Raw genomic sequence first — 27,964 nt, forward strand, 5'->3', positions numbered from 1 at the left:
TTTCAGAGTAACAGCCGTGTTAGTCTGTATCCGCAAAAAGAAGAACAGGAGTACTTGTGGCACCTTAGAGACTAACAAATTTATTAGAGCATAAGCTTTCGTGGACTACAGCCCACTATGCATCCGAAGAAGTGGGCTGTAGTCCACGAAAGCTTATGCTCTAATAAATTTGTTAGTCTCTAAGGTGCCACAAGTACTCCTGTTCTTCTTTTTGCGGATACAGACTAACACGGCTGTTACTCTGAAACCTGAAAAGCCTAAATAACTATACAAGCTGCCCATACTTCTGTCTTTATTCTGCCAAACTGGGCTAAAAATCTAGCAAGAACGGTTCTCTTATGAGATTTCTGGTGTTTACTGCTTGGGTTGCAACTAGTACAAGCTTTCTGGTGGCATTTTGGCACTTCAGCTTGTGGTCCTGGCCAGTCATGTAAAAAGGAATAACAGTTGGGACAGAGGAAAAGATACTCTCTGCAATTTAGAACTCAGAAGAAAGTTCTCTTTGATATAGTTATTTTATCTGAATCAGTTGGCCCCACATTTAATCTCAAGTTCCCCTCTTTAAACAAACTGCTCATTCAGTCTAGATGAATGGCTGGGAAGTCTGGCGGTGCTTAATAGTTTCCATTTCACCATTGATTGATTTGACAGCACATGGCTGTAGGTGCTGTGTGAATTATCTCCCTTATGCTTAGCTTAAAAAAAAAACACATGCACATTTCTTTTCTGTAGTCTCAAGCCCCCTTCACTGGGAGATTTAGTAGTAGAATTTGGATTCTTTTTTCCCCTTCCCATTGATTTTAAAATGACATTATCCTTTAGTACGTTTGAGACCTGGAACTCATGTTTCTCCAGTTATGGAATCTGATTCTCTAACTGGCTCCATAAATACACAAGTTTAACCCCACCCCTCTGTGACGGGGCTGCCCATGGGAGCCAGCTGAGGTCACTCAATTAGGGTGAACTGCAAACAAAACGGGGCAGACAAACCCCAAACGCTGGTGGATATTCCAATACTTAGTTTACCAGGCCAGCACAGAACAGCTTCTATAGTACCTCACTGGTTACTCAGAAGTCCAAACAATGCAGTTCCGTTGAAGTACCCAGCCTCAGGCCTCCGTCCAGACACACACATCAGATATGATGACGATTACTGAAAATCTTATCTCATCATATAAAAGAAAAGGTTCTTCCAACCCCAAAGGGTCAGCCACATACCCAGGTCCAAGTATAACTTAGATCTTACCCAAAATACATGCTTATAGTCAATTCTTATTAACTAAACTAAAAATTTAAAAAAAGAAAAGAGAGTGTTGGTTAAAAGATCAATATACATACAGACTTGAATTCAATTCTTGAGGTTCAGATAAATAGCAGAGATGAGCTTGTAGTTGCTAAAAGTCCTTTTAGAAAAAGTCCATACGTTATAGTCCAATGTCCATATTCAGGGTGGCTCCAGTCAATGACTGGGGATCTCAATCTTCGTGGCTTAAGGTTTACCCCTCTTGAAACCCAAAGCAGATCTGAGATGAAGCAGGATCGTGTCCCAGGATTCTTATACATTTCCAACAACCTTTTGGCCTGAGAAAACAATAGGCTTAACTCTCCTGCTTCCAAACATCCTGGCAATTAGCACAGGGTAATTTATCCATTATACAGTTCAGATACAGGTTACCACAACCTTCAAAGAGACATATAGACAATAATACTATTTCACGCAAGTATTTTCCTAAATGTTAATATTCCGTTTTTGATCTTTGAATCAAACAAGACTTGTTTGCTTACATCACAAGACCTGAGCAAACACCTACCCTTCTACCTCTAACAATGCAGACTTGCATTTCAAAGCTCAATTCGTTTACATATCTTCCTAACCAGTCTGTAAAGTTTGGCCATGGGTCAGGTCAGTCTGTGAGTTAATTAACTCTTTCTGGCCCTGTCATCTTTCAATGAGATATTATATCACACTCATAACATCACCCTCCCACACCCAATCACCCCTATGTGGAGACAACTAGTATTGTGTTAAGATTTTTTTTTTTTTAATTTGGAGAAGTGAGGAATCATTAATTTTCTTTATCCTGCAATTGTTTTCTAAGGTAGGTATATACAGATAGCTGCATGAATAGCTTGCTGTTGGTGGGAAAGTCTTCACTGGGATCCATTAATGGCACTGAATGCAGAAGACATATTTGTGGCACCTGTATATGTCTAATCCTTTTTCATGGAGGACTAGGAAGATTATTTAGGCATGTGAACCTTCGCCTCCCTCACGGGCTTCTTTTTTCATCTATTATTTTCCACTTTCTTAATCTTAGGGTTTTTTGGGTACAGCATGGACAGCAGCAGATTCAGAAGAAAGAAAAACTTTTCAGCCTAGAAGACAATCAATAGCTCTTCCAATCCCATTCATGCACAAATCATTAGAAGCCTTTCTATTAAAATAAAATCTGGACATTTTCTTTATACAAACTCAAATGAAAAAGAGCAAACTGATAGCAGTTCTGGTGCCATTAATCTCATGACCAATATCAGTCATTGGTGCCATTAGACCCATGATGTGAGTGTTAACAAATCATTTTATTGCTGGCAATTAAATATATACTGAGATGCCATATCAACCACTGCGGCTCAAAATTAGATAGAGAACAAGATGGTAACCAAAACGAATGGCCAATAGCAGATATCCAAACCACTCCCAAGGAGGAAACTAATAGTACATCCTTTAACCCTCAGCCCCTACTTTGATCACTGCATGCAGTCCGATGATTTTTCCAGGGCCCCTTAAGGCTGTTGGCAGTGTCTTGGCTGCACTTCTTAGACTACTGTTTCTACTCAACGCTCCAGCCTAAGAACCATTTTCTCGCCCGTTTCCTTACAGGAGTTTAGAATGTCATAGGACACAGAACTGGAAGGGATCTTTTGGGTCATCAGGTACACTATCCTCCTATTGCTGGTAACCCTATCATATAATCATGACATTGTTATCACCAGGAGTTGAACCCAAGATCTCTAGAGCTAACACATGAGCATAGCCAGTAGAGCAGGTTGAAAGTTTTCCATCAAAACTGTTTTTCCATGGACAATTGGGTTTTTGATTAAAGGAAAATGTTCACAAAAAGTGTCTGCTTTCTGTGGAAAGATTCAACATTTTGTTGAATAACTAAATGTTTTCGGCCAAAAACTGAAAACATTATGGCTGCAAACTTTGTGGATTTTGTTTTTTCAATTAATGGTCAAAACTTTTTGTGGGGAAAAAAGAAGTCCAAACAGATCTATTCTACAGAAATAGGTAGAGTAGTTGCAGACTCATTCCCTTTGTGGATCAGACACAAATGAATAACACACATTGAACTTTGGGGTCTTCAAAATCCAGATATAAACCTAAACTTGGGCTCACCATGTCTAATATTCAATTCCAGTAACATAGTTGATGGGAAAGGAAATCAGTGTGGAAAAATGTAAAGTGGGGTAGAGTAAAGAATAGAAACGAAAAATACTGAATGCAAAATACACCCTAAAAGGACATTTTATTCCAAATGAGCACCAGGAAAGAAGTTTGGTGTTCACGGAGAATAGAACTCTGACACCTTCAAAATGTAACTAAAATCCAGGAGATAAATTCAGCTTTGAGTACAAGTAGTCTTATGACAGCATTTAACTACTTCATAAAGGAAAAATCAAAGCATAACTCCAAAACGGGGAATAACTGGCTAGGTGGTAATATGGCTGAAAAGGTTCTGGAGGGTTATAATGGATTATACATTGAATGTGAGCCAACCATGTGATGCAGTTGCAAAAAAGTCTAATATCATTCTGGGATGTATTTGCAGGAATGTTGTATATAAGACAGAGGAGTTAATTGGCCCACTCTACTTGGCATTAGCAAGGCCTCAGCTGGAGTATTATGTCCAGTTTTGGGTGCCAGCCTTTAGGAAAGATGTGAACAAGTTGAAGAGAGTTTAGAAGAGAGCTACAAAAATTACAAAAGAAAACCTGACCTATGAAGAAAGGTTAAAAAAACCTGGCATATTCAGACTTGAGAAAAGAAGACTGAGGAGGGAGGGAACTGATAGTATTCATGTACATTAAGACTGTTTTAAAGAGGATGGTGAGCAATTGTTCTTCATGCCCACTGAAGGTAGGATGAAAAGTAATGGGGATAATCTCCAGCAAGGGAGATTTAGGCTAGACATAAGGAAAAACTTTCTAACTATAAGGATAGATAAGCACTGGAATAGGCTTCCAAGGGAGGTTGTGGATTCCCCATCACTGGAAGAATAACTGATTAGTCAAACACCTATCAGAATGGTCTATGTGTTATTGGTCCTGCCTCAGCACAAAGGGGTGGACTAGATGACCTCTTAAGGTCTTTTCCAGCCCTACATTTCTATGATTCTAAGATTAGGTGAGGTCTTTTTTGGAATGCTGTGCTGAATTCTGTATTCCTACTACTACCCATAAGGCATAGAGGAAGAAGAGGTCCACTGGAGGACAAATTTAGTGACTTCGGGACTCCAGGAACTAGTCTTTACAGAATAAACAAGGAAACTGGGAGACATATCATTCCCCTCTGTTTTAACCATGGACAAGTTGAGAGGTGCACTAATGACCCTAACTGGCAGGTAACTCCATAATGAAGGAGCAGCAACACCATCCCTCTGCGCAGTCACCACTTTGAGATTTTATGGGGTTTGTGGGGGCATGGCTACTCAGATGTGATGGCATGAGGAGGGAGCCAGTCTGGGAAACAAGCAGGAAGAATTGGAAGTCCTGGCGCAATCAAGGAACTATGATGTGATTGGAATAACAGAAGCTTGGTGGGGCAATTCACATGACTGGAGCTTTGTCATGGATGGATATAAACATGGAAGGACAGGTACAGGAGGAAAGGTGGAGGAGTTGCATTGTATGTAAGAGAGTGGTATGATTGCTCAGAGCTCCAGTATGAAACTCGAAAAAAGCCTGTTGAGAGTCTTTGGGTTAAATTTAGAGGAGAGCAACAAGGGTGGGCGTGTGCTATAGATCACCGGATCAGAAGGATGAGGTAGACGAGGCTTTCTATGGACAACTAAGTGAAGTTGCCAGATCACAGGCCCTGGTTCTTATGGGGGACTTCAATCACCCTGACATCTGCAGGGAGAGCAATACAGCAATATTGGGGGACAACTTCCTGGTACAAGTGCTGGAGGAACCAACTAGGGACCATGCAGAAAAGGACCTGGGGATTACAGTGGACAAGAAGCTGAATATGAATCAGCAGTGTGCCCTTGTTGCCAAGAAGGCCAACAGCATATTGGTCTGTATTAGTAGGAGCATTGCCAGCAGATTGAGGCAAGTGATTATTCCCCTCTATTCGGCACTGGTGAGACCACACCTGTAGTATTGTGTCAAGTTTTGGTCCCCCCCCCTTACAGAAAGAATGTAGACAAATTGGAGAGAGTCCAGAAGAGGGCAACAAAAATGATGAGGGGGCTGGAGCACATGATTTACGAGGAGAGGCTGAGGGAACAGGGCTTATTTAGTCTGCAGAAGAGAAGAGTGAGGGGGGATTTGATAGCAGCCTTCAACTACCTGAAGGGGGGTTCCAAAAAGGATGAAGCTAGGCTGTTCTCAGTGGTTGCAGATGACAGAACAAGAAGCAATGGTCTCAAGTTGCAGTGGGGGAGGTCTAGGTTGGATATTAGGAAACACTATTTCACTGGGAGGGTGGTGAAGTACTGGAATGGGTTACCTAGGGAGGTGATGGAATCTCTATCCTTAGAGGTTTTTAAGGCCTGGCTTGATAAAGCCCTGGCTGGGATGATTTAGTTGGGTTGGTCCTGCTTTGAGCAGGAGATTGGACTAGATGACCTCCTGAGGTCTCTTCTAACCCTAATATTCTATGATTCTATATGGCATCATCCTATGACACACTTATGTGGAAACAACCACTGGGATTAGTGCTGATCCTGCAAACAGTCTCAGAAATTAGATTAAGGGTGGCTCTGGTTCACGCATGAGCAAGGAGGAATCCCGATTGCCAGAAGTAGGAGGCCATGGTGCACAGTGCAGGTCTTGTCCTGAGATTTCTTCAATTGCCCCACGGATCTCTGGAAATATATGTTTTTGGCAGGCCTTCTACTCCCTACACAATCCAGTTCCCTGCTCACATGAATTGTCAGGAGTACCACAAGTGGCAGAGTTCTTAGTGTAATTTCACCTATCTGATGGGCTCTTCTTTGGCAGAGTATGTAATAGTGCTGTGTCTGTCTTCTCTGGAAAAACAGAGGCTTTGGTGGGTATCTCATTGAGGCAGGCATGGTTTGGAAAGTTACCTGCTAATCATCTCTTAAGAGTGACTATAATTTAAGTGCAAAGCGTCATGAAATTCATCTCAAAACCAATGGGGTCTTAAAGGAACCTAGGTAGTGTTCAAATAGCTGGACTGAGTGACTGAAAGCAGCCAATGGTAATAGAGTTTTAAAGAGTTACTTGATGGCTGAATTTACAAGGGAAGAATCATTGTGGGAATATGAACTCATGGTTAGGACAGACCAATGATTCATGATGCACTATTTCCTTTTATCCCTATTTTCCAGTGTCAATTATTAAACCATTTTCAAAGTATATTTAGGGTGTCTTATTTAACTTTGGGTGACATTGCAAGGCAGTTTGCGGAAGCCTGCACCGGAAATAACACACACCAAGTCAAACATAAATATCATTAACTTGGATGGGATATTATCTGGGTTCTGGACTGTATTTGAAATTATTTGTTTTTAGATTTTTGGCACATTTCATTTATAAATACAATCCCTTTGTATTCTTTGTCTTCAAGCTTTAAGGCTGACCAAGATGACAGGAAAACTTTACTAAGTGAGAGCTTTTAGCACAAACGTTTCTATCCTCAGCATTATATCCATTCTATTAAAATAAGTGAAAAGTGCCATCCACAGCAATCTTTTCAAGAAAAAAAACCTATATTTATTTTTCCTGGGAAATTGTGTTATTCAATGTGTGAACAGATATTGTTCATTGTTCTTTATTAAGTGTAATGTCACAGTGTGTTATCTGTATATATTTCTCAACTTGCCAAGGGCCAAATGCAGGAGAATTAATTAATTTTGAGTATCAAAAATAGTAAACCAAAATAAAGCATCTAAAGCAAAAATAATTTCTTTACAGTTGACATACAGTCACCACATGAAATTAACCTAATAAATAGAGGTTTAGTACCAGTTTACTAAATTGCTAAGGGCTGTGCTTAAAAACTCAAGGCATACCGTAAGATTACCAAAGATATTAATGAGCAGTTGAGAAATGTAATGGTACGATGTCTGAAGAGGAGGATGTTTTCATACACAATTTGTGTGGGACTAGATGGTGTATCGATGATACTTTCTTTGGATTCCCTGTACTGTATCAAAAATCGTCAAATGCAATGAAGGAATGTTTCATTAAGAGTAACAGGAAGGTCCATTGGGATTCTCATTGTAGGACTATCCTACTCACTTTGTCAAATGAATATGAAGTAAAGTAGAGCATAAAGGTGTTTGCAGCATGTAATTGTGATGAATAGCACTTTCTTAACATTGATTACATTTATATCTTACAAGCTTTTTTGTAACCCATTATTCCTGCTCTGTACAGCAAGGCCTACCAACCACCGACCTACAGAAAGCTCTGTCTCCACTGGCTCGTCAGCCAGTAGTTTTGGCAGCGGATATAGCATGGATAGCGAAGGAAGCAGCAGCACCACAGGGGAGAACAATCTGTTTCCTATTCCAAGAATGTAAGGCTTTTTCTTTAATACACTGTATTGTCCTGACAGTACTATGTACAGCACTTTGAGGCCTCAGGCTTCCTCATATGTCATTTCTTCCCAAGACTTGTGTTACACAGTATAACAGCTAATAGCATTTAACCAGATAGGACTCTTGTCAGAGTCCGTAATTGCATTTTACACTGTTGCACAATTATAAATGTTCAAGTCCACTATACCCATGATTCTACAGAACAAACTAATCGCTGCAATCCAGGAGCAACCTCATCCTCGTTCCTTTTTGTGCACATTTGTAGAGATGGGCTTGAGACACAAAGTGCTGATGGAGAGCAGAACTTCTGCCAAATTTGGGGATGTTCAATTTGGGTCTTTAATTTGGCCCCATTCTCGATACAGGTACTAACAGCAAAATTCAGATCCAAACCTCCCCAAAATTTAGGAGTTTGAATTTGTATTTTTGGTTCGGCCCATGTCTGCATTATCATAGCAGTTTGAGGAAGACTTCTTCATCAAATACCTTCTTTTGCCAATATAGGGGTATTCTCCACAGTCTGACAAGTTTCACCATCAGGAAGTTTATCCTTATTTTACAAGACTAAGCTTTATTATTATTAACCTTATCCGTTACTTCTAGTTATACCCCTTGTATCATGCTAGATAATTTCTCTCCCCTTCTGATGTTAACACTCTTCAGGCGGAAATAGATCAATTGTTTTCAAAGTCTGTCTGGTCCATGAAACATTTGCTGATGGTCTTTGAAGAGCTAGCTGGTCACACCAGGCTGGCTATGCATATTGACCCTATTCGCTGCAGCATCGAATCCCACCACTGTGTGGTACTAAGAGTCGGTTAATGCTGCTAGGAAGAGTGCTGGCTATGGCTTGGCACCCTTTAGCCCTCTTCAGAGGGGAGTACAAAACATGGGGCTGTCTGAGACCTAACAGCAACATGACTCTCATTGCTACAGAGGTGTGTGGATGCTCACTTCAGTAGAGAAATTCTGATTTCCTCCAGCTCTGACTCTGATCCCATGTTTATAATCAGACCCACACTCTGGCCAGTGCCAGTGCTATCAGCCCAACACTGGGCTGGAACCACACTAATGTCTAATCTTTCTTTCCTTGGCCTTTTCCCAGCACACTATGGTCAGTTCTTGCTCTGCAGTCCTGAAATCTGATGCACAAGAGATGAAAGCAACTTTTTTAAAGGTTCTTGACTTTATAAATGAAACAAAACCAATTTGTTCTCTAGAGTTTGTGACATTCCAAAGTGCTCATCCCTTGTTGAAATGTAGTGGAATGGCAAATGACTGTAACTTATTAGATGCTAAAAAGGAAAAGAGCTCTCCATCTTACTTTTAAGTTTCCCCTTCAGCAGCTTAGGGGAAGGGGGAAATGAGCTCAGGCAGTAAAGTTCCATCTGATTAATTTTTTATTGAATCTTTCACTCAACCTTGCTGTAGATTAAAACAAATTGTACTTGAGGGGAACAAAAAATATTTTTAATTGTATTTTACAACCCAGATGCATAATTAGTTTATAATGATTCCTAAAGATAAAATACAAGTCCATGGCATGTTAGGGAAGCCTGAGTTTTAAACCACTCTTATTTTGGGCCTAGTGCTGCTGGCCATTTGAATATCTAGCTAAGAAAAAAAAATTAAAAAGTGATACTATGGGGATTATTTGATGAAATAGCTAATTAGAAGCATGTCATTGCAGATGTTAGACATTGTTACAAATCTCAAGGGAAATTAATAATTATATAACAATAGAAGAAAGCATTTTATAAAATCACTTCATTTGGTGGGTCATTTTTTTTTTTTTTGCATCTCTCATTATCAAAATGCCAGAGCTTGTATGAAACTTCTGATAATTACCAATGTCACTCAGACCAAACCCTGCTGGAGAATAGGGGCCAGATTGTTCATTGCCCAGTCCATTGTGTAAACTTTTACACCAGTGCAAAGAGGCGGGTGGGAAATGCTACTAAACTAGAATGGCAAATGACTACACAATTTGCAGGGAATCTGACCCTGGGTACTAATAATTCTCTACAGCATATTTGCCATACTTTGTAGTAAAATTCATCCCGAAAAAAGAAATACTTTGCTAGGCAATTAAACTGAATTCAAAATTCTGTTCGGTATTTACTTTTTCCCCATCAGATTTTTTTTTTTTTTATTTTAGCACAGAGAAGGACGACTTCCTTCTGCAATGTGAAACTCAAGAGCCTGATCCTCAGCTGGTGTAGCTCAACACTGCTCCATTTGACTACAATAGAACAATTCCGATTTACACCAGTTGAGGATCTGGCACTACATCTCGATCACAGTACATTGTAAGGTCATCCATTGTAAATTGGAAGAGTCAATTCAAAATTGCAAAGTTTATTTTCTGGAGGATTGTAATTATGCCTCAAAGCATGTTGTGACTTGCTAGAATAGGTAAAGAGTAAGCTGAAATAAACAACACAGGACCAGATACTGATCTCTGTTACACTGATCTCTGTAACATAGATAAAAACCTGCCCATATTAACCAAATGAATAGAAGAAATAACTCTTCTTCTAAATCAAAGGAATTTTATCACACTGGGTAGCTGTCAAGATCAGACATAATAGATGAGATCAGAGTTATAGTGTCTCAATGATGAGTTGTTTATCATGCTCAATGAGTATGAAAGAGCCTTCCCATCCCAACCTGAATTGTAGTGTCACAACAGTTATTAAAGAAATACTGTGATTGAGCAAAAACTTGTCTTACTGTACAAATCATAGTAATCTAATTCAAATATCTTGCTGAGGATGCCTCTTGTGGTATAAGAGCACTGACTCATGAATGATGTGACCAAAACCATAAAGAGACAAAGTGGGTGAAGTAATATTTTTTACTGGACCCACTTCTGTTAGTGAGACAAGTTTTTGAGCTTACACGGAGCTCTTCTGCAGGACTGGGAAATATAGCTAAATACAAAGCGAACCAGATTGTTCAGCGTAAGTAGTTAATATATATCATAAAGGCCCATGCAAGGTGAAGAGGCTCATTAACACTTCACCAGTCATAGTGGGGGAAAGAGGGGACGGAAACTAGGGAAGAGAGGGGTTGTGTGTTATAGATTATTGTAATAGACCATAAATCCAGTATTTTTATTAAGTCCATGATTTTTTGTGTCTAACAACATTATGAATTTAAGCTCCCAGGCTCATCTTTTGAAGGTGTTGTGCAGGTTTCCTTTCAGAATGAGGACTGAGAGGTCAATATGAAGTGATCATTTTGTGAAAAGTGTGCACTCATGGGTGATATTGTGTTTTTTTCTTTTATACTTCTCTGTGTGAGTTCATTGGAGAATGTAGTGATAGTCTGGTTTCACCTACATAGTTGTTATTGGGCATTTTTTCCCTCCTTTCTTCCTTATGACTGGAAAGCTGTTAATGGGCTACTTTACCTTTAATGGTCCCTTGAAATATATGTTAACTACTTATGCTAAACAATCTGTTCCACCCTGTATTTAGCTGTGGCACTCAGTACATTTCCCAGACCTGAAGAAGAGCTCTGTGTAATCTTGAAAGCTTCTTTCGCTCTCCAACAGAAGTTGGTCCAATAAAAGATATTTCCTCACCCACCTTGTCTCCCTAATATCCTGCTAGTAACGTGGCTGCAACAACACTGCATCCGGTCAAGAGCTGTGATATATTAGAATATTACATGGGATAATGCTTGTGTAACTAAGATCAGTTTCTGGACCTGTGTTATTTATTTCACATTTCCCCTTAACCATAACAGACCGATTGGGAGAGTAGAATTTGATCAAGTAACAAGCTTTCCAAAGATGTGATTACAAGCTTCTGCAAAAAAGAATTTAGCATCTCTGAAGTCTCTTCCAGTTGACAAAGGGAGACTTGCTGTTTACAGAAACAAGAAATTCTGCATGTCCAATCACATTCTCTGCAAACTTATTGCCTTTCCTGTTATTTATGAAACATATTTGGCACCCTTGAGGGATGTCAGGAAGTGATTGTTTCTTCTCTTTTTGGACTGTACCAATGCCCTTTCTGTTTGAGGATTTCTTTTGTGCTTTGGTATCTTCTGTTCAAGGCTTCATTGACCATTACAAAAATGCTTTTTTCAACAGAGGGAAGATGAGCCAGAATGGACAAGAATCAGTAAAGCAGTCAGGAGTGGGATTAACCGATGCAGAAGGTAAAATGAAATACAAACAACATTACAAAGAGGTGTCTGACAGTTTATACAAAAGAATAATTATTCTTTCAACTGTTCACATTATGAAGTATTAGCTGAATCTGTGTTTGTATGACAGTCTTAAGGCCTGACTCTGAGGGTCCTTGCTACACCCTAGCAATGTCAAAGGGCTTTAGTGTAAATGAGAATCAGATCTTAGCTGTTTATTTAAGGTCATTAAATAGCCATCTTGCAATGAATAACAATTCTCACACAGCAGTTCTCATTGCTTTTCATGCTACTGGAATAAAAAGAAATGCTTAATGTAGTCTATGGAAATGATTCCATGCCCCCACTGAATTCAATAGAAAGACTTCACTGGGCACTGGATCAGGCTCTTAGTACATTTCATGCTACCCACTAAATATAGGAAACATAATATGAGGTGGCTCCATCCAACATTAAGTTAAAATAAAGGGACTGTCTTAACCTCCAGGCTGACTGCTGGTCTTGTACCCAGATGAAGCTCCTTGAGAATATTGGTTTGATGGGGAAGATCTTGGATTTTTTTATTTAAATCTATGAGGAAAGTTAGTGTCCATGACAATGAGGACAATATGCCTATCAGTGCCTGTGAGGTTCCCCACACAGCTGTCCCAAAGTTGCTCAGGCCCAAATACCGACAGTAATCTCTAAAATGGGTCATGCTTTTGTGATGTACACCAATAGAATGAACTATCAAAGAACAGTGTTGGTGGGAATTAGCATGATATAGACAATGTCCATAAAATGGGGCGGGGGGAAATTAGAATTAGAGCTGGTTGGAAAATGGTGTTTTTCTGTGGAGAAATCATATTTTTGGTGAAAAATCAAAATCCCAAATATTTCGTCCAAAAACATATATTGCAGTTTTGAAATGCTGCTGCAGTGCTTTATAGGAATTGTAGTTTGGATGTATCATGTTCCCATTCTCCTCTCTAGGCCAGGCTCCTTGGCCAGACTACATGATACATCAACATCTCCCTTCTGGGTGAAAAGAGAAGTTGCAACCATCATGGCAGTCATAGTGCATCATGGGACATGACGTCTAGCTGGGGACCTTGTCCTCTGTAGGAGAATGGGAGCAGAAAGTTTTTGTGGAAAAATATTTAAGTCAAAGCCTCAATTTTTCATTGTAAGACAGTTTCAATGGAAAATTTTTGACCAGCCCTAACTAGAGTGAGTCCATGAAACTCATTTTCACTTGTGAGTATTAAGTCCCTACTTGAATCTGGGCCTGAAAGATTAGTACCCTGATCCCAGGTGCCACCTAGGATAAACACCAAAATCTGGAATGTTCATGGAAACAGCTTGTGTTTCAGTGTGTTATGCATATTTTTTATTTTCTAAACAATATTTTTAGAAGTGATTATATTAATATGATTGTAACTGGTGCTGCACAGCCTGGTAGGCTATTCTGTCAAGAGATTCCCACGCAAAAGATGTTTGCCCTTAAGACATTGAAGCTTTCCATTTTTTAATTCCTGCATTGTTGGTTTTTAGTCATCCTGTGCACTGTTTCCACTTTATGTGGGGACTAAAACTCAGAATCTGACTCTCCTCTCACTTACACTAGACTAAGGCTGTGTCTACATTACGGACCTTACAGCGGCACAGCTGTATCGCTGCAGCTGCACCGTCATAAGGTTTCCTATGTAGCCATTCTATACCGATGGAAGAGAGCTCTCCCACCGGCATAATAAAACTACTCCCAATGAGTGGCAATAGCTCTTGGCGGGAGAGCATCTCCCGCCAACATAGCGCTGTCCACACTGGCACTTTTGTTTGTGAAATTTATGTCATCCTTGACCAACAAAAGTTTTGCTGACAAAAGTGCTAGTGTAGATAAAGCCTCAGTATAGCCAATAGAGTTACACTAGGTGTGAGAGAAGAATCAGGTCCTTAGATGGCGCTGGAACCAATCTGATGAGTTCTCATTACTAGTACTCAGAGTAATTCAGCAGTCTGGTTCAACAGCTCCAAAGGCAGCTGTATCAAAATCGGCATGTCACATGTCACAAATGTCTTTAAACAAATGTAGGGATTTAGGGCAGGTCTACACAGGGCCGCTGAGAGCGGGTTCGGGCCCCGGTGAAAATATTTTTTCGGGCCTCCTGGCAAGGGCGGACCACCTAAACAGCCGAGGAAACCGGGCCCCCTTCCGGACCACCGGGCCCCAGTAATTTGTACCAGCTTCCCCCACCTCTCGTCAGCCCTGGGTCTACACTACAGCGGGGATCAATGCTCTGAGATTGATCCACCTGTGGTCGATTTAGCGGGTCTAGTAAAGACCCTCCAAATCAACTGCAGATCGCTCTCCAGTCAACCCCTGTACTCTACCCCTGATGAGAAGAGTAAGGTAAGTTGACAGGAGATTTTCTCCCGTCGACCCCCTGCGGTAACTCAGCCTAAGGTACGTCAACTTTAGCTACGTTATTCATGTAGCTGGAGTTGCGTAGCGTAGGTCGACTTACCGTGGCAGCATATACGTAGCCTTAGACTGAGAAAAGTGGTCTCATGTTTGGACAAGACAGACAGGAAACCACTCCTCCTATCCCCCCACCCTCTATAAGGTTCAAGTCACAGATGGGATGCAGAGTATTAAAAAAATACAGAGATGGGAGGAATAGGTTTTGCAAGGCTCCTCTCCAATTTTGCACAATCTTTGTAGGTAATTAAGATGTGCAAGTATGTGATTATTTACAAATCTGTACTTAGATGTCTAAATGACCAAAATTAAAGGTGTGTATATCACTTTACAGGAAAATTTGGGCAGCTATCCACACCTCTAATTTTGCAGACAAAAAGAAAAAAAAGAGAAGAAACATTAAGATTAAAATGTGATCCTTAACATCCATAACAGCAGTAGGGTTATAAGTATAATTCTAATAAATATGATTCCCTGAATTATACTTAAGGTGAGTTTGATTTATTTTACCTTCGCGGAATTAATGATGCCTTTGAGTGAGCTCAGTGAACCAAAGTACAATATAGGACAGGAATCAGATAAATAGTAAAGCTATGTACATTTGGGCTCACCTGAGATAGTCCCTCCTTCACATTGAATTCACATTCTATATTTATATACAGTAACAGATGCCTTGAAACAAACCCTCAGGTCTTTATATCCTTTACCTTTAGAATGTTTGAAATCTAGATCCAGATTTTGATCCAAATTTTGTGACTTAGATCTGTTTCTAATATCCAATAATACCAATTCTCTGAAGCAGTGCTTAATTAGTGCCTGGGCTGAGCCACATTACCTCTAGGCTTGGCTATTCATAGCCCCAGCCACTCTGGGCTTGCCATGTCAGTTATGAAAGTAAAAATAACTGCTTGAGCCCTGGCACCTCTTTCATTACAAATTAGGCACGGCTCAGAAGGAAACAACCATTTAAAATAGACTAAGTTGTCATTCATAAATGTCTATGTTCATCTTGTTCGCTTGCTCTCTATTTAAATTTCGTCCAATAAAAATATTAGGAAGGAAACACAGGACTTTAATAGAAAATTATCTATGGATATCTTACATAATGGGTGATGTGTATTTTAATACATGTGCATAAAAATAATCAGTACTAGATGATAATGCACTTGCTTAAATTTTTACTAGTGTCTGCATAGAATACAGTTTGATATTTGGTACAGGAGATCTAGACTTTAAAGAGGAACAACTGTAGCTTAGGGAGCAGGATATAAAAAAGCAACACATTGAATAGGTTTTTTCTCCGACACATTTGTGAATTCCCCTAAAGTAAATAGGCAGCAAGAATACACTGATGGCACTGTAGCAGTCTCAGGGGACTAGATTCTGTGCTACACCTCCTGAGAGACACAACCCAAAGATAAGAAGAGGAGCCAAAGATAGCTTTAGCCACCTTTGCACCACTTGATTTCCAGGCTGCCATAGAGAACAAAACAGTCACCGGCATAAGTCAGGGCAGGCCTGGGAGCTGCTGTAACTCATGACCGTCTGTCCTGAGTTGTCTTTGGGGTCTGTGGCATTTCAGAATCCTTGTCGCACTGAGTACTATGACCACACCCCTTATGGCCGGACTTGTGAGAAGAAGCAGTATAGAGGTGTTTAAGTTGGCACTAAGCCGATCCTGCACTGGGAGCATTCTCTGTTGGCTCTTTGCCACTCATAATGAACTAAGCAGCTGCTTTTATTTGTCGGGGTACATTGAAACGAATGCGTACATTCTCTCCTCAGAAGAGACCACTAATTCATTGGAGAGGAGTTGAGGAAGCAGACTTTGGACATCCACTGATAGTGTGAAAAGGAGGGAACTTACGTTAGAGCTAATGGTGTTTTGTTACCATTAATCAAAGATTTGATCATGATTAAACTGTCGGGTTCAATTGGGCAGCTACAGACACTTTGTCCATGTGTGACTGGCATGTCTGGAACCAATGGTCCATGCAGGCAAAGATCTTGATAGCCCTTTAAATGGTAATATTTCACAAACATATCTTTGGCCCACATTTTCTTCAGGGTCTTACACTTTTCTTCAGCATTAGCCATGCATACCGTCTTGCTCCACCTCATTTTTTTGTCTTGAGCAAACCTATTTATTATGTCTGAGGCTGGAAAATTCCACTCTCCTTTCAGCTGTTCTCTTGCTTGGTGTTCATCTATAGAGGCAACACAAGAGTTTCATCTCAATGCCAATGGGTTATTGTGATTCTGATAAGTGTTATCTCCCCTGGGAGTTTGGAAATAGCCAGAGTCATTGTGTAAATACTGAATTGTTTGGTATATGTAAGGAGATGAGAGAGGGAGAGGGAGAATGCATAACCCTTCTTACTAACAAGAATAATTCCCAATTATCCCATGTGTCCTGAATTAAGGTTGTGTTTATTTTAGTTTAACAGAACTTTATATATTGTTTGCTACAACCAAATCCCAGCTCGGCTCCATATCTCTCTCGTAGCACATTGACTGACAACACACTCAGCCAGTGAAACACCAAACCCGTTCATCAGAAAGCTCACTGGCCAATTATGCTGTGACAGCTGATTCCAGCAGTTTCAAAAATTTACCTCTTATAAATTGACTCTGTAAAACCCAGCCTGTATGGAACTCCTTTTGATGGTAATGTGAGTTCAATATATAAAGCACTTTCAGAAGAAGGTCCAGCGGCAGAGAGCTTAAGCTACAGCTGGAGTTCTGCCTAACTTCTCCACGGCAATTTTAGACTAGTATTCACAACAATCTAGGCTATTAGCAGCAGCTATTATGAGCTTCTCTGACAGTGATATACCTGCACTATTTGCTGCCTTCCAAAATGTGTCAAGCATCACAGGTATGTCAAACTATTGCTAATGTAGTTTTTTTTCCCTTTAAATCATGGTCTGGTCTGGCAAGTATTTTTCTTTAATCAATAGAAGCTTATAGTTACTATCCATATAACAATTGATTTGACCATAATGGATATTGATCCAAGACTTTAAAGAGAAAACGAGCCAACCAGAAGTGTTACCAACGCTATCTAGGTGTGATTGAATGGATAGTTTTAGTTTTTAAATTCATCTCCAGGAATGCAGTGCAAGAGAAAATTGCCAAACCCTCTTAAGATCTTGCTTCAAGAGCCCTATGAGTCAAGAGACAGTGTTCTTTTTAATAGTAGCAGGCTATGTGCTTATGGGCTTATTGTGGGCTTACTTACACTGAGTCAATGGGACTATTTGTGGACTAAAACACTACTCAAAGTGAGTAAAGATGGCAGAATTTGGTGCTTAATCAGCAAGAGATCTATATATGAAATGAGACACTGCCTGTTTTCTGCAGTAAAGGCTTTTTTATTTTTTATTTTTTTTAAAAAAAGCAGCTATGCCTAGAATTTTTCAGCCTTCGTGTTTTTTTTAAAACTGCCTTTTGATATAAAATCCCTATCATGCTTTGTGTCAAGTCCTAACTCACATCTACCATCTAGGGCTCCCAACAGCATAAGATTAATCAATGCCAGAAATATTTAAGAGAGAAAATATCAGCAAGGATGATCTCTGGCACTGAAAAATTGCTTTAGTGCTGGGAGAAGGTGGCATAGAGGAATAGAAAATAAGCAGGGAAAGTGCTGCAGTTTGTGTTGACTGATGTAGCGCTCCTCCTTTGCTTTCTGAAATTCTGCTTTTCATTACACAAGTTAAAGGGATCAGATATATTTTTAAATAATGGGTGATTTAGAGGAAATGTTATTAGAGTACAGGACTAGGATCTAGGAAGTCTAAGATGCACTGCTGAATGTCATTTTATGGTTATGTGGATTTGAGCCAGTTCCTTATCCACTAAGGTTCACCAAATTTTTTCAATAAAAATTGTTTGTCAGTGAAAACTCCAGTTTTCAACTAAATGAAAAATTTCATTTCTGCTTTATGTGGGAATTTTTTTTTAATCTAAAAAGAATGCCTCAAATATTCAGTCAAAAACCAAAATACTTTGATTTGGATATGCTGCCAGAGTGCCTCCTGGGAGTTGTAGTTCAGTTGCCTCATGTTTCCATTCTGCTCTATTGGCCTGGCTCCCCACCTGGACTACATCTCCCATGATGCACCATGGCATGGGACATCCATGATGCATGACTCCACAAGAGGAGACTATGATGAATTGTGGGAGAAAAAGTTGTACTGGGCTACTACTAATGCATTCTATGGATGTCTTTCTCCATTCACGAATGGCTTGCTATATATTTCTTCTTTTTTTTTTCTGCAGCCTTTTTTAATAGAGTCTTAGCAATTTTAACTGCTGATTTGGCTTTGCCATTTGATTGGCTATGGCATGATGTGGTATGACTAATTTGATTGGCAACAGTACAGATGTAATATTCAAATTCTGAGATAAATTCCTAAACTCACAGCAAGTAAACTGGAGTTCATTGTCTGAAACTACAGATTCTGGGATACCATTCATGCTGAAATGTTTAATTGCTTTCTTTGTGATGATCACTGAAGTAGTGTCTGACAGTTCATGTAGTTTCTAGAAGTCTGAATACTAGTCTACCACAATGAGTTAGTTTGTGTGGTTTGCAATGAAAAAAAATCCATTCCTACTTTTCTTCAAGGTCTCTTAAGAACACTGTATATTTTAAGTGTCTTTTTGCTGCTTGACCTGCATTGCCCCACATGCTCATCAGGTCTCTGATACCCTTGGTCATTTTTGGCCAGTATACAGTTTTTGTTGTTTACAGGATCACTCTGGTGTATTCCTGAGTTTCTATTCTCAATGATCCAGTTATTATGATTCTACTGCCTTTATATAGTATGCTATATTAGACTCTCAGCTCATCTTGATAGTTTCAGTATTCCTGGGAGGCAGGTGGAGCTTCTCCCTTGGTGTCTGGCTATCCTGACAGAATGACAGATGCGAGCACTTGTAAATCTTGTCCTGTATAGTTTGTTGTTTTTTTCTTTCTTATGCAGTAATTTTAGTTTCTGATTTCATGTACCTGCAGCCGCCGCCTCACTTCTGACACCATGTTTAATAGTCAAGCATTAAAAGGGAGAGAGACAAGACAGTGTAACATTCAACCTTTATTCCATCCTCCATATACACTCTGCTCCCTCATCAAGAACTTCCTGAATGTAGAGTTCTCTAAGAGTCTAGACTTCATCATACTACATTTCCGTCTATTGGGAAGCTATTTATCGTAACAAATGGAATTTATACTAAGGGTGAATTTCTAGAGGGCTGAGACTATAAGGAGAGAGGAATCTGAACTATGTTGGAAAGAGATATAGCGGATCCAAAGTACCTGGAGAAAGAAGTCCTTGTAGGTACTTTCTGTGGGCCCCAATTGTGCAACCCTTCTTCATAATGGTTGGTACTTACTCACAGTAAGTCGACTGAGCTACTTGTGTTAGTAAGTGCTCATCAACATGACTAAATGTTACCCAGTGCGACCTGGAGAATAAAATGCTCAACTCATCCCTAAAGCCCATTTTGCTCAAAGTCGATTTGAAGGAATTACACATTTTGAGTAAAAGGTATATTAGTTTAACTCTGGGATTATGCTCCTCACTGACACCAAACTCAGTGCAGTTTAAAGGATGGGGAAGCAGGAAATGACATGCTAAAGAGAAATTTGCCTATTGAACATTCACACTGGTGAATGTGGATCTGAGTTTACAGACTATTGCCAAAGCTACTGTGAGGGAGTGTTTTATTTATCATTCATATAAATATATTGTTGTTGTGTTTTCCCAAGTTGATCATGTGTTCCCTTTTCCCCTAATAAAGTTTTCCTTATTTCATACACAAACTGAATATCTGCAAGTGGGGAAATAGTGCCTATTAAGGGTGCCCATGGAAGGTATTTAGTGATCCCAGAAATTCTGGGAGGGGGCTCGAACTGGGGGTGTTCGTTAGTTTTGGCACCCTAGCTGTTTGAACCCAGCCCTTGTTATTGCCAATAGCACCTGGCCAGAAGGGTTGCATTGCTAATCCTATATATTCTAATAGCTCACTTTCTTTCCTATAAAAAATTACCATGATCAGAATAGGTTAACTGCTTAGTGTCATGACAAGGCATTAATTTAGATTATCAAATGTGCTGTAGAGTATCATAAAGTTTAATAAGCAATAAAGTAGTTAGAAATGGCAAGGTTAATATGAAGTGTTGCCAGTTAATGTTTGCCCATTATTCCAAAAGAAATTCAGTTAAGATTAAACTATAAAGTAAAATCATATGCTGAGGTTGCATGATTTCCATGCAAAAAACATGGATTCCATGTGTGGACCGAAAAAGCCCAAAATATGAAACAATTGTAATGGGCCAGATCCTTTGTCTATTTGGGGCCAGCTGGTGTAAATTCAACTCAATGGAGGTATGATGATATTACAGCAGCTTGTGCTATCTTTTCTTTGGTTAAAGTTTTATTACATTTGGTGAGTTATGCTAAATGATTAATTAAATAAAATACAGCTCTTTAAATCAAATCTAGGTCTTTTTATTTGGGAAACTGCTGTCTCTAGCAGAAAATGGAAAGAGTATCTGTATAAAGAGAACCAGTATTCCTTTTTCCTCTTTTAAAGATAAGATATCAGTAAGTATATTTTTTAAGTTACCGATAAACTACTTTTTGCAAGACTTTTTTCCCTTTCATTTGCAATACCAGATATTCAGATTCTTTCTTTCTTTCTTTCTTTCTTTCTTTCTTTCTTTCTTTCTTTCTTTCTTCTATGTTGATCAAACATATACATTAACAAATGTAAATAACTTTAGGCCCAACTTCGATATCAGTAGATGCTGTGGTATGTCAGTGTGTCAGTTTACCCCTTTATGTAACTGAAATTAAACCTACTACTTCAAACAGTTGTCTAAACATAACTAGTGTTTCTGAAGGGTGAAATCCTGACCTCACTGAAATCAAGGGGATTTTTCACAGTTTCAGTAGGGTCACAAATTTCACCCAAATTATTTGAGAATTCTCAATAACCCATTATTATGTTATGTATTATCATGTGTTTATTTGCATTTTGTTGGGGCAGTACCACCTTTCCACAATATGGGCAGTAAAAGAGAAATGGACAGTGGGCTAGCTTCTCTCCTCATGCCAGTGTAAACCAGAATTAACTCCACCTCAGGGCTGGTCTACACTGCAGGGAGGGCGGGGGGGATCAATCTAAGATACGCACCTTCAGCTATGCTATTAGTGTAGCTGAAGTCGAAGTACCTTTGTTCAACTTACCTGGCCGTCCTCACGGCAGCAAGTTGACCTCCATGGCTCCCCCGTCGACTCTGCATACTCCTCCTGCCGAGGTGGAGTACGGGCGTCGATTTGGGGATTGATTTATCACGTCTAGACGAGACGCGATAAATCGATCCCCGATAGATCAATTACTACCCGCGGCCTCAGGCAGTGGAGTTGCATCCGCCTAAACCTGGCATGAGAGGAAAATCAGGCCTGGAATGATTACCAAAGCAATGTTCTCAGATATTGTGACCAACACAGAACTATATACATAAAGTAGCATTGGAGAAACCAGGAAAATTAAGTTAAAAACAGTTGGTCAATTGAGCAACTAAGTGGCTACAAATAATGCTGCAAGGGGGGAGATCTGGGTTATTGAACAACCAGGAGATCAGACTCCATAGCATTTACAGTAACTGTTTTATTTCATGACCAGCATTTTTGTCTTGCCCTCTCTGTGATCTCTCACTCCCCACATTCTCATTGATTTGTGGGTTTCAGAGCTTCAGTGTACTGCACTTAAATAAGCAAGGTTCCTTTAGCTCCTGACAGTTGTTTATACAAATGCAAGAAATCCTCTGCAGCACATTCCCATTGGAATTCTGATCACCCATCTTGTCTGACAGAATTCTCTGAGATATACCATGTACTGTGTAATTTCTCACCCCTGGGCTGATTTCAGTTCTGCCATCACTAGTTCTCTTAGAATTCCAGTGAGAGCGAAATAAAGGGCAAGATTTATTAACAATTTGAACTGACAATTTGTATAGTGCAGCGTGTTAGCAGCAGAAGCAAAGCCAACAATTCAAATTTAATTTAGGTAGCTGTAACCTCATAAACTTAGATTTGAGTTATGGACTCAACCTTGATTAACTAAGTTCACAGGCCAATCCTTTGGGCTGAGTTATGTCATGTTCGGAATGTTCAGGCTCCTGGAATTAGATTGGCGCCAAGAAATCTATTTATATCTAGTGTTCCCTGTGCTATAAACAGTTCCCTGGTGTCGTGGGTTACAGTTAAAAAAAAAACTTGTTTTAAAAAAGAAGATCAGGGTTAAGATGAACTAGCCCAAGCTGTGAGTGTGGGGTTCTCCATTCATCAAGAGCACATTTTAGTTCCATGATCTTTTGTAGTCTGCAGAGTAAATTTCAGTCTTGTGACTGCTGGGCAGTGGATTCCAGAGCTCTTCAGCTAAATTAGGTTCCACCCCTGGAACTTGTGTGTCACTGCTGGTCTCACATGTTCTCCGACAAAACTCCCAGTGACTTTTCATTTGTGCTAATCCACATAGCTGCTCCAGAATATCTGTATATGTACAATGAGAAAGAGTTGTAAGGGGGTAGGTTGTAGTGGTTAGTGATTTCACTGGGAGTTTTGCTTGTGTAGGAAGTGAAGGATTTGGCCATTCATTCTTTCAGAGTTTGTATATTTAATTTGCTCAGACATTCTAATAATCCCTCTGCATAAAGAGGGCCTGATTTGGATTTTACACTGGTTTTATGCCAGTGTCAATCCATTAATTTTAAAGCATAGAGAATGCTATACCAGATCAAACACATGGTCCATCTAGTCCAGTATCCTGTCTCCAATGGTAGCCTGTACCAGAAGAAGCAGCAAGAAAAACTCAGTAGTCAGTTATGGGATAATCTACCACTGGAAAGTCTCCTTCTACCCCATAGTAGAACGATAGAATCATTGAAATGTAGGAAGGGACCTCAGTAGGTCACCTCCTCCAGTTCCATGCATTGTATTATCTTGAATGTCCCTGACAGGTGTTTGTCTAACCTGATCTTAAAAGCCTCCATGACAGAGAATCCACAACTTCCCTGGGTAATTTGTTATAGTGCTTAACTACCCATACAGTTAGGAAGTTTTTCTTAATGTCTAACCTAAATCTCTCTTACTGCAATTTAAGTCTATTACTTCTTATCCTGTCCTCAGTGGTTAAGGAGAACGATGTATAACCCTTCTCTATAACAGCCTTTTACATATTAGAAGACTGTTATCATGTCCCCCTTCAGTCCTCTCTTATCCAGACTAAACATACCAGGTTTTTTTCAATCTTTCTTCATAGGTAATGTTTTCTAGACCTTTCATCATTTTTGTTCCTCTCCTCTGGATTTTCTCCACTTCGTCCACATCTTTCCTGAAGTGTGGTGCCGAGAACTGGACACAATATTTAGAGATCAGTTTAAATCCTGAAGCAGGAGCATTTATATTTCCTCCAAAAACAACTTTTTTTGAGTATTTCTAGTTATAATTCTTATTATGTATATAATTTTCAACTAGCCCTTTGAATCCTTCAAAGTTCTTGGACACTGTGGCAATGAGCTCCATTGTTGAATTATGTGAATTTCAGTGGAGCTAATCCTGATTAACCACAGTCTGAGGTCAGAATCAGGCCTTATGTATTCACAGAGTCACATGGAAAAGCATTTAGCAATCCAACAGCTGTTTCATGCTCTGTCTCAAACTCACTATATTATTAATTAATATTTGTATCTGTTATTTGGTTAGCTGTGACAATATACGCAGTGCTGCACAAGATACTTAAATAAAGACAGTTTCTGTCTCAAAAAGCTTTGTTTACATGATAGACATTATAGAGGGTTAATATAAATTTGGCAGAAAGTAACTTTTAAGCACATGTCCTTTAGTTGACAAAAAATGCTAATCTGATTCAGTGTGCAGTTCTAAAACAACTGCTGTGCTCAACAGCAAGTGTAATTACCATTTGAGGTGTTAAGTTCTGTAATTATTTTGTACTAATAAGAACCACAAGATAGTGTCAATCTATTTTTGTTAGGAAAAGCTCGAATTGGACAGCCCAAAACAAATGTTTTGTGAAAAATGTACTTTGGGAGGAATTTGGGGTCAACACTTTACTCTCCGTTACATACAGTACAACTCTATTGAAGTCAATATGGATGCAACTGTGTAGCAGAGAGCAGGTTTTATCTTATCAGTGATGAAAATTATAGTTGGTCACAAACCCAGTTTAACGATCAAAACTCAATTTAAGGATCAATTTCATATTAGGCACTTGAGAATATGGTACCAATACTAGTCCAAATTCTGCTTTCATTACATTTGTATAGCCCGATTGCCTTACATGATATAACTCAAGATCTTGCCTTTAATTTCCAATAGTTGAAGTTTAAATGACTGTTACAGTGGTGTAATGGCAAATCCAGCAGGAGTTTTATCTAAATCTCCAAAGTTTTTGAGGGGAACGTGTTTGACTATAGATGTGGTGGAGCATAGAAACCCCAAACTGGCCAGGAAAGAGTCAATGAACTGCTGTGGGCTCTATCACATGCACAGGTGCCAACTTTCCAATGTGCCCCCAGCTCTGCCCCAGGCCCCGCCCCAACTCCATCCCTTCCTCCAAGGCCCTGCCCCGCCTCTCCCCGCCTCTGCTCCACCCTCATCCTGCCTCTTCCAGCCTCATTCTGTCCCCTCCCCCCAACGTGCTGTGCCCTTGCTCCTCCCCCTCCCTCCCATAGCCTCCTTCACGCCACAAAACAGCTCATCGTGGCAGGCAGGAGGCGTGGGGAGGGAGGGGGAGGCACTGATCAGTGGGGCCGCCGGCATGTGGCAAACACGGGGGGGGCAATGGGGGAGCTGATGGGGGGCTGCTGGTCTCCCACGACTCTGCGCCTATGATCACATGTGCAGTAGGTGTCAGGCTTAGAGAAAGGAGTTAAAAGGGGAGAGGAGAGCCCAGCTCAGGTGGGAGCTGGCTGGGAGGGAGTGCAGACTTCCAGCTCTTATGCTGTGAGAGAATCCTGGCTGGGCCAGAAATTGACTAGTGACTGTTGCTTGCCAGAGCCTCCGTCAGGTAAGATAGGTCTGACATGGGACAGTTGTTCTGATTTGCTACCAGTGACTTTCCTGCTGTTGCTGGGCAGGACTGGCAGGCGGGCCCGGGTGGGGAGTAGGAGGGAGCCACTTCTCACACCACCCAAGCCTGGCTGCCAGTGCCAGGGACAGGCGCTGAGTGAGCCAGAAACATGCTGGGGATAGAGGGGACAACCAGGCTCTCAAGCAGAACAGCAACCCAGAGTAGCCAGCATGAGAAGTGGCTGGTCTGGCCCCTTCCGCTCCCCGCCTGGGCCCAGCTGCCAGGCACAAGGGCCGAGCTGCTGGGGGGCAAACGTAGTGGGAGAAAGACAGAGCCCCCTCCCCACCGCAGGTAACTCTGATGGAGTGGGGAGAGTGCGACAGGGCAAGCAGAAATTGGGTGGGGCACTTGACCCTGCATGCCCCTCATGTGTCGCTCTGTCAGTTAGGATTGGTCAGAACACTTATGTACAGATTTATGAACCCAAGGAGATGGGCTAAATTAGCCCTAATTGTGTCTCGCTTAACTTAACCATTTATGGTGTCATGTTCAGAGCTGCTTAGCACCAGTGCAGCTCCCCTTGGAGAAGGGCATAAACCAAACAACTAAACACCCACAACAAGAAGTTATTCTGTGGTTGCCCAATAAAGGGCTTCTTGAACCTCCACATGCAGCATCTGTACAAGATTTGTTTCTGATATTGGCCACTTTTTTCATTAAGGCTGATCAAATGAGATGCTCTGCTATAGTTATCATGGCACAGTGGAGTGAAATCTCCATTACAGTGCATGTTTACTGTGGAAAAGGCAGCTTGTGTTATTACAGTAGATACAGTATTACATCAAAAGGCATTATCTGTCTATGGTACTTATATGATTCCCATTACTGTAGTATCTCAGTCTTCAATGTATTTATCCTCACAACACCTCTGTGAAATAGGGAAGTGCCAATTTTACAGATGGGGAACTGATACATAAAGGTGCTTGGCCACAGTCACACAAGACATCTGTGGAGAACCCAAATCCTAGACTAGTGGCCTGACCCCAGGACCATCTTTCATTTTCTGGTAGTCTGCCATAGTGTAACGGCTTGCTGAAAAGGAGTGTACATTTGCTAGTGTCAGTAGTATGAATGAATACCAGATTTGATCCCTTCTTTAATTTTGAGGAAAATCTAAACTTCCCTACTGAATCATATCTGTCGGATAGCCTCGGGACTCCTTCCCCAACCTGGGAACCGCTGCCTTACTGTAGGATAGACCCAAAGTGGAACACTGAATACACATACCTCTGAATTTGTGCCCAAAGTCTATGGCATAGGCTAACTTCTAGTCATTAGTTGCCATGGCCCATAGTCCATGAGAAGAGGCAAGAGAAGAAGAAACTTATCTTGCTTTTCTGTTACAAGGCTAAAAACGGTGAAGCAGATCATGTGCTTGTCACAGCTGTGTGGCACAGCATTACCATTATCATTTTTGTATAAGCTCATCAGGGTTAACATCTCATCCCATCCTATTCACCCTAACACACACACACAATATTAGAAGCCCTCTGGGAATCACGACCAAAGCTAGTGGTTATCTAAGAAATAAACAAACATGACTAACCATTTTCTATAAAGATATATTCATCTGCTTTTCTCTGCCCCCTGCAGCAAAACTCACCAGTGAACAAACAGGGCTTGCTTTCCTGCAGTAGTGCTAACTTGTTGATTGCACCACTGTTGTATTTAAAGATCTTTCCTTAAGGCAGCCTTTCTCTATTGTTGACAATAAAATGGATGGCCTCTGAAAGGAGCCTTTTGTGCCACTGTTTGGCTGCAAACAATTGGGGGATAATGCAAGGACTGCAAAGGAGATTTAATATCCTTTCAACCTTTCTAGAAGATTGGAGCTAAAAATGTACAATCAAAGCCTAAAGCAATAACAGAAAAATATTCTGAAAGTGGTGGTTCTGTCAGTTGGAAACAATGCACTTTCCCCGCCACGTAATCACATTTTATAGGAGTTCATCTCAGACTATGTGGTGCTTATTCAATCATTCTAAACAGAGTTTGTTTAGGACTTTGGAACTAACCAGTAAGGCCTATTTTGTGTCCTCCCTCCCACTTCCCCACTCTGCTTTCTCCCAGATGGGCACCTCTGTAATGAGATCAATACAGTGTCTTTAGACAGCATCATCTTGGGCTATAATCTTGGGGGATATCACTAGTTAAGCAAGGTCAGACTAGGAGCATCACAAGCACCAACACACACCAAGAGATGGTGAAGGTGGTGATTTAATAGGTCATAGATATCCCTCATAGTCAGACTGATACCCAGGATGGTGTTAGGGGAGGCACGCTGTTTTGCTGGAGGTGCCATCTTGAAGGTAAGATTTAAACCAAGGTCCTGCCCACTGTTGGTTATTAAACATCTCATAGAACTTTTCATAATTATTATGTCTTG

The 27,964-nt window shown here is 40.4% G+C and overlaps 1 protein-coding gene across 3 annotated transcripts in view; it reads left to right on the forward strand.

The window, feature by feature from the left end:
- Nucleotides 1-27,964, forward strand: part of PCLO (piccolo presynaptic cytomatrix protein) — a 504,664-nt gene that overhangs the window by 446,568 nt on the left and 30,132 nt on the right. For all 3 annotated transcript variants that reach the window (XM_034765561.1, XM_034765570.1, XM_034765579.1), the window contains 2 exons: nt 7,633-7,774; nt 11,899-11,966. In XM_034765561.1, coding sequence (XP_034621452.1) covers nt 7,633-7,774; nt 11,899-11,966 — 210 coding nt within the window. The remainder of the gene's footprint in view (nt 1-7,632; nt 7,775-11,898; nt 11,967-27,964) is intronic.

The sequence above is a fragment of the Trachemys scripta genome, chromosome 1 (genome assembly GCF_013100865.1).
Source record: "Trachemys scripta elegans isolate TJP31775 chromosome 1, CAS_Tse_1.0, whole genome shotgun sequence".
Taxonomy (NCBI): Eukaryota; Metazoa; Chordata; order Testudines; family Emydidae; genus Trachemys; species Trachemys scripta.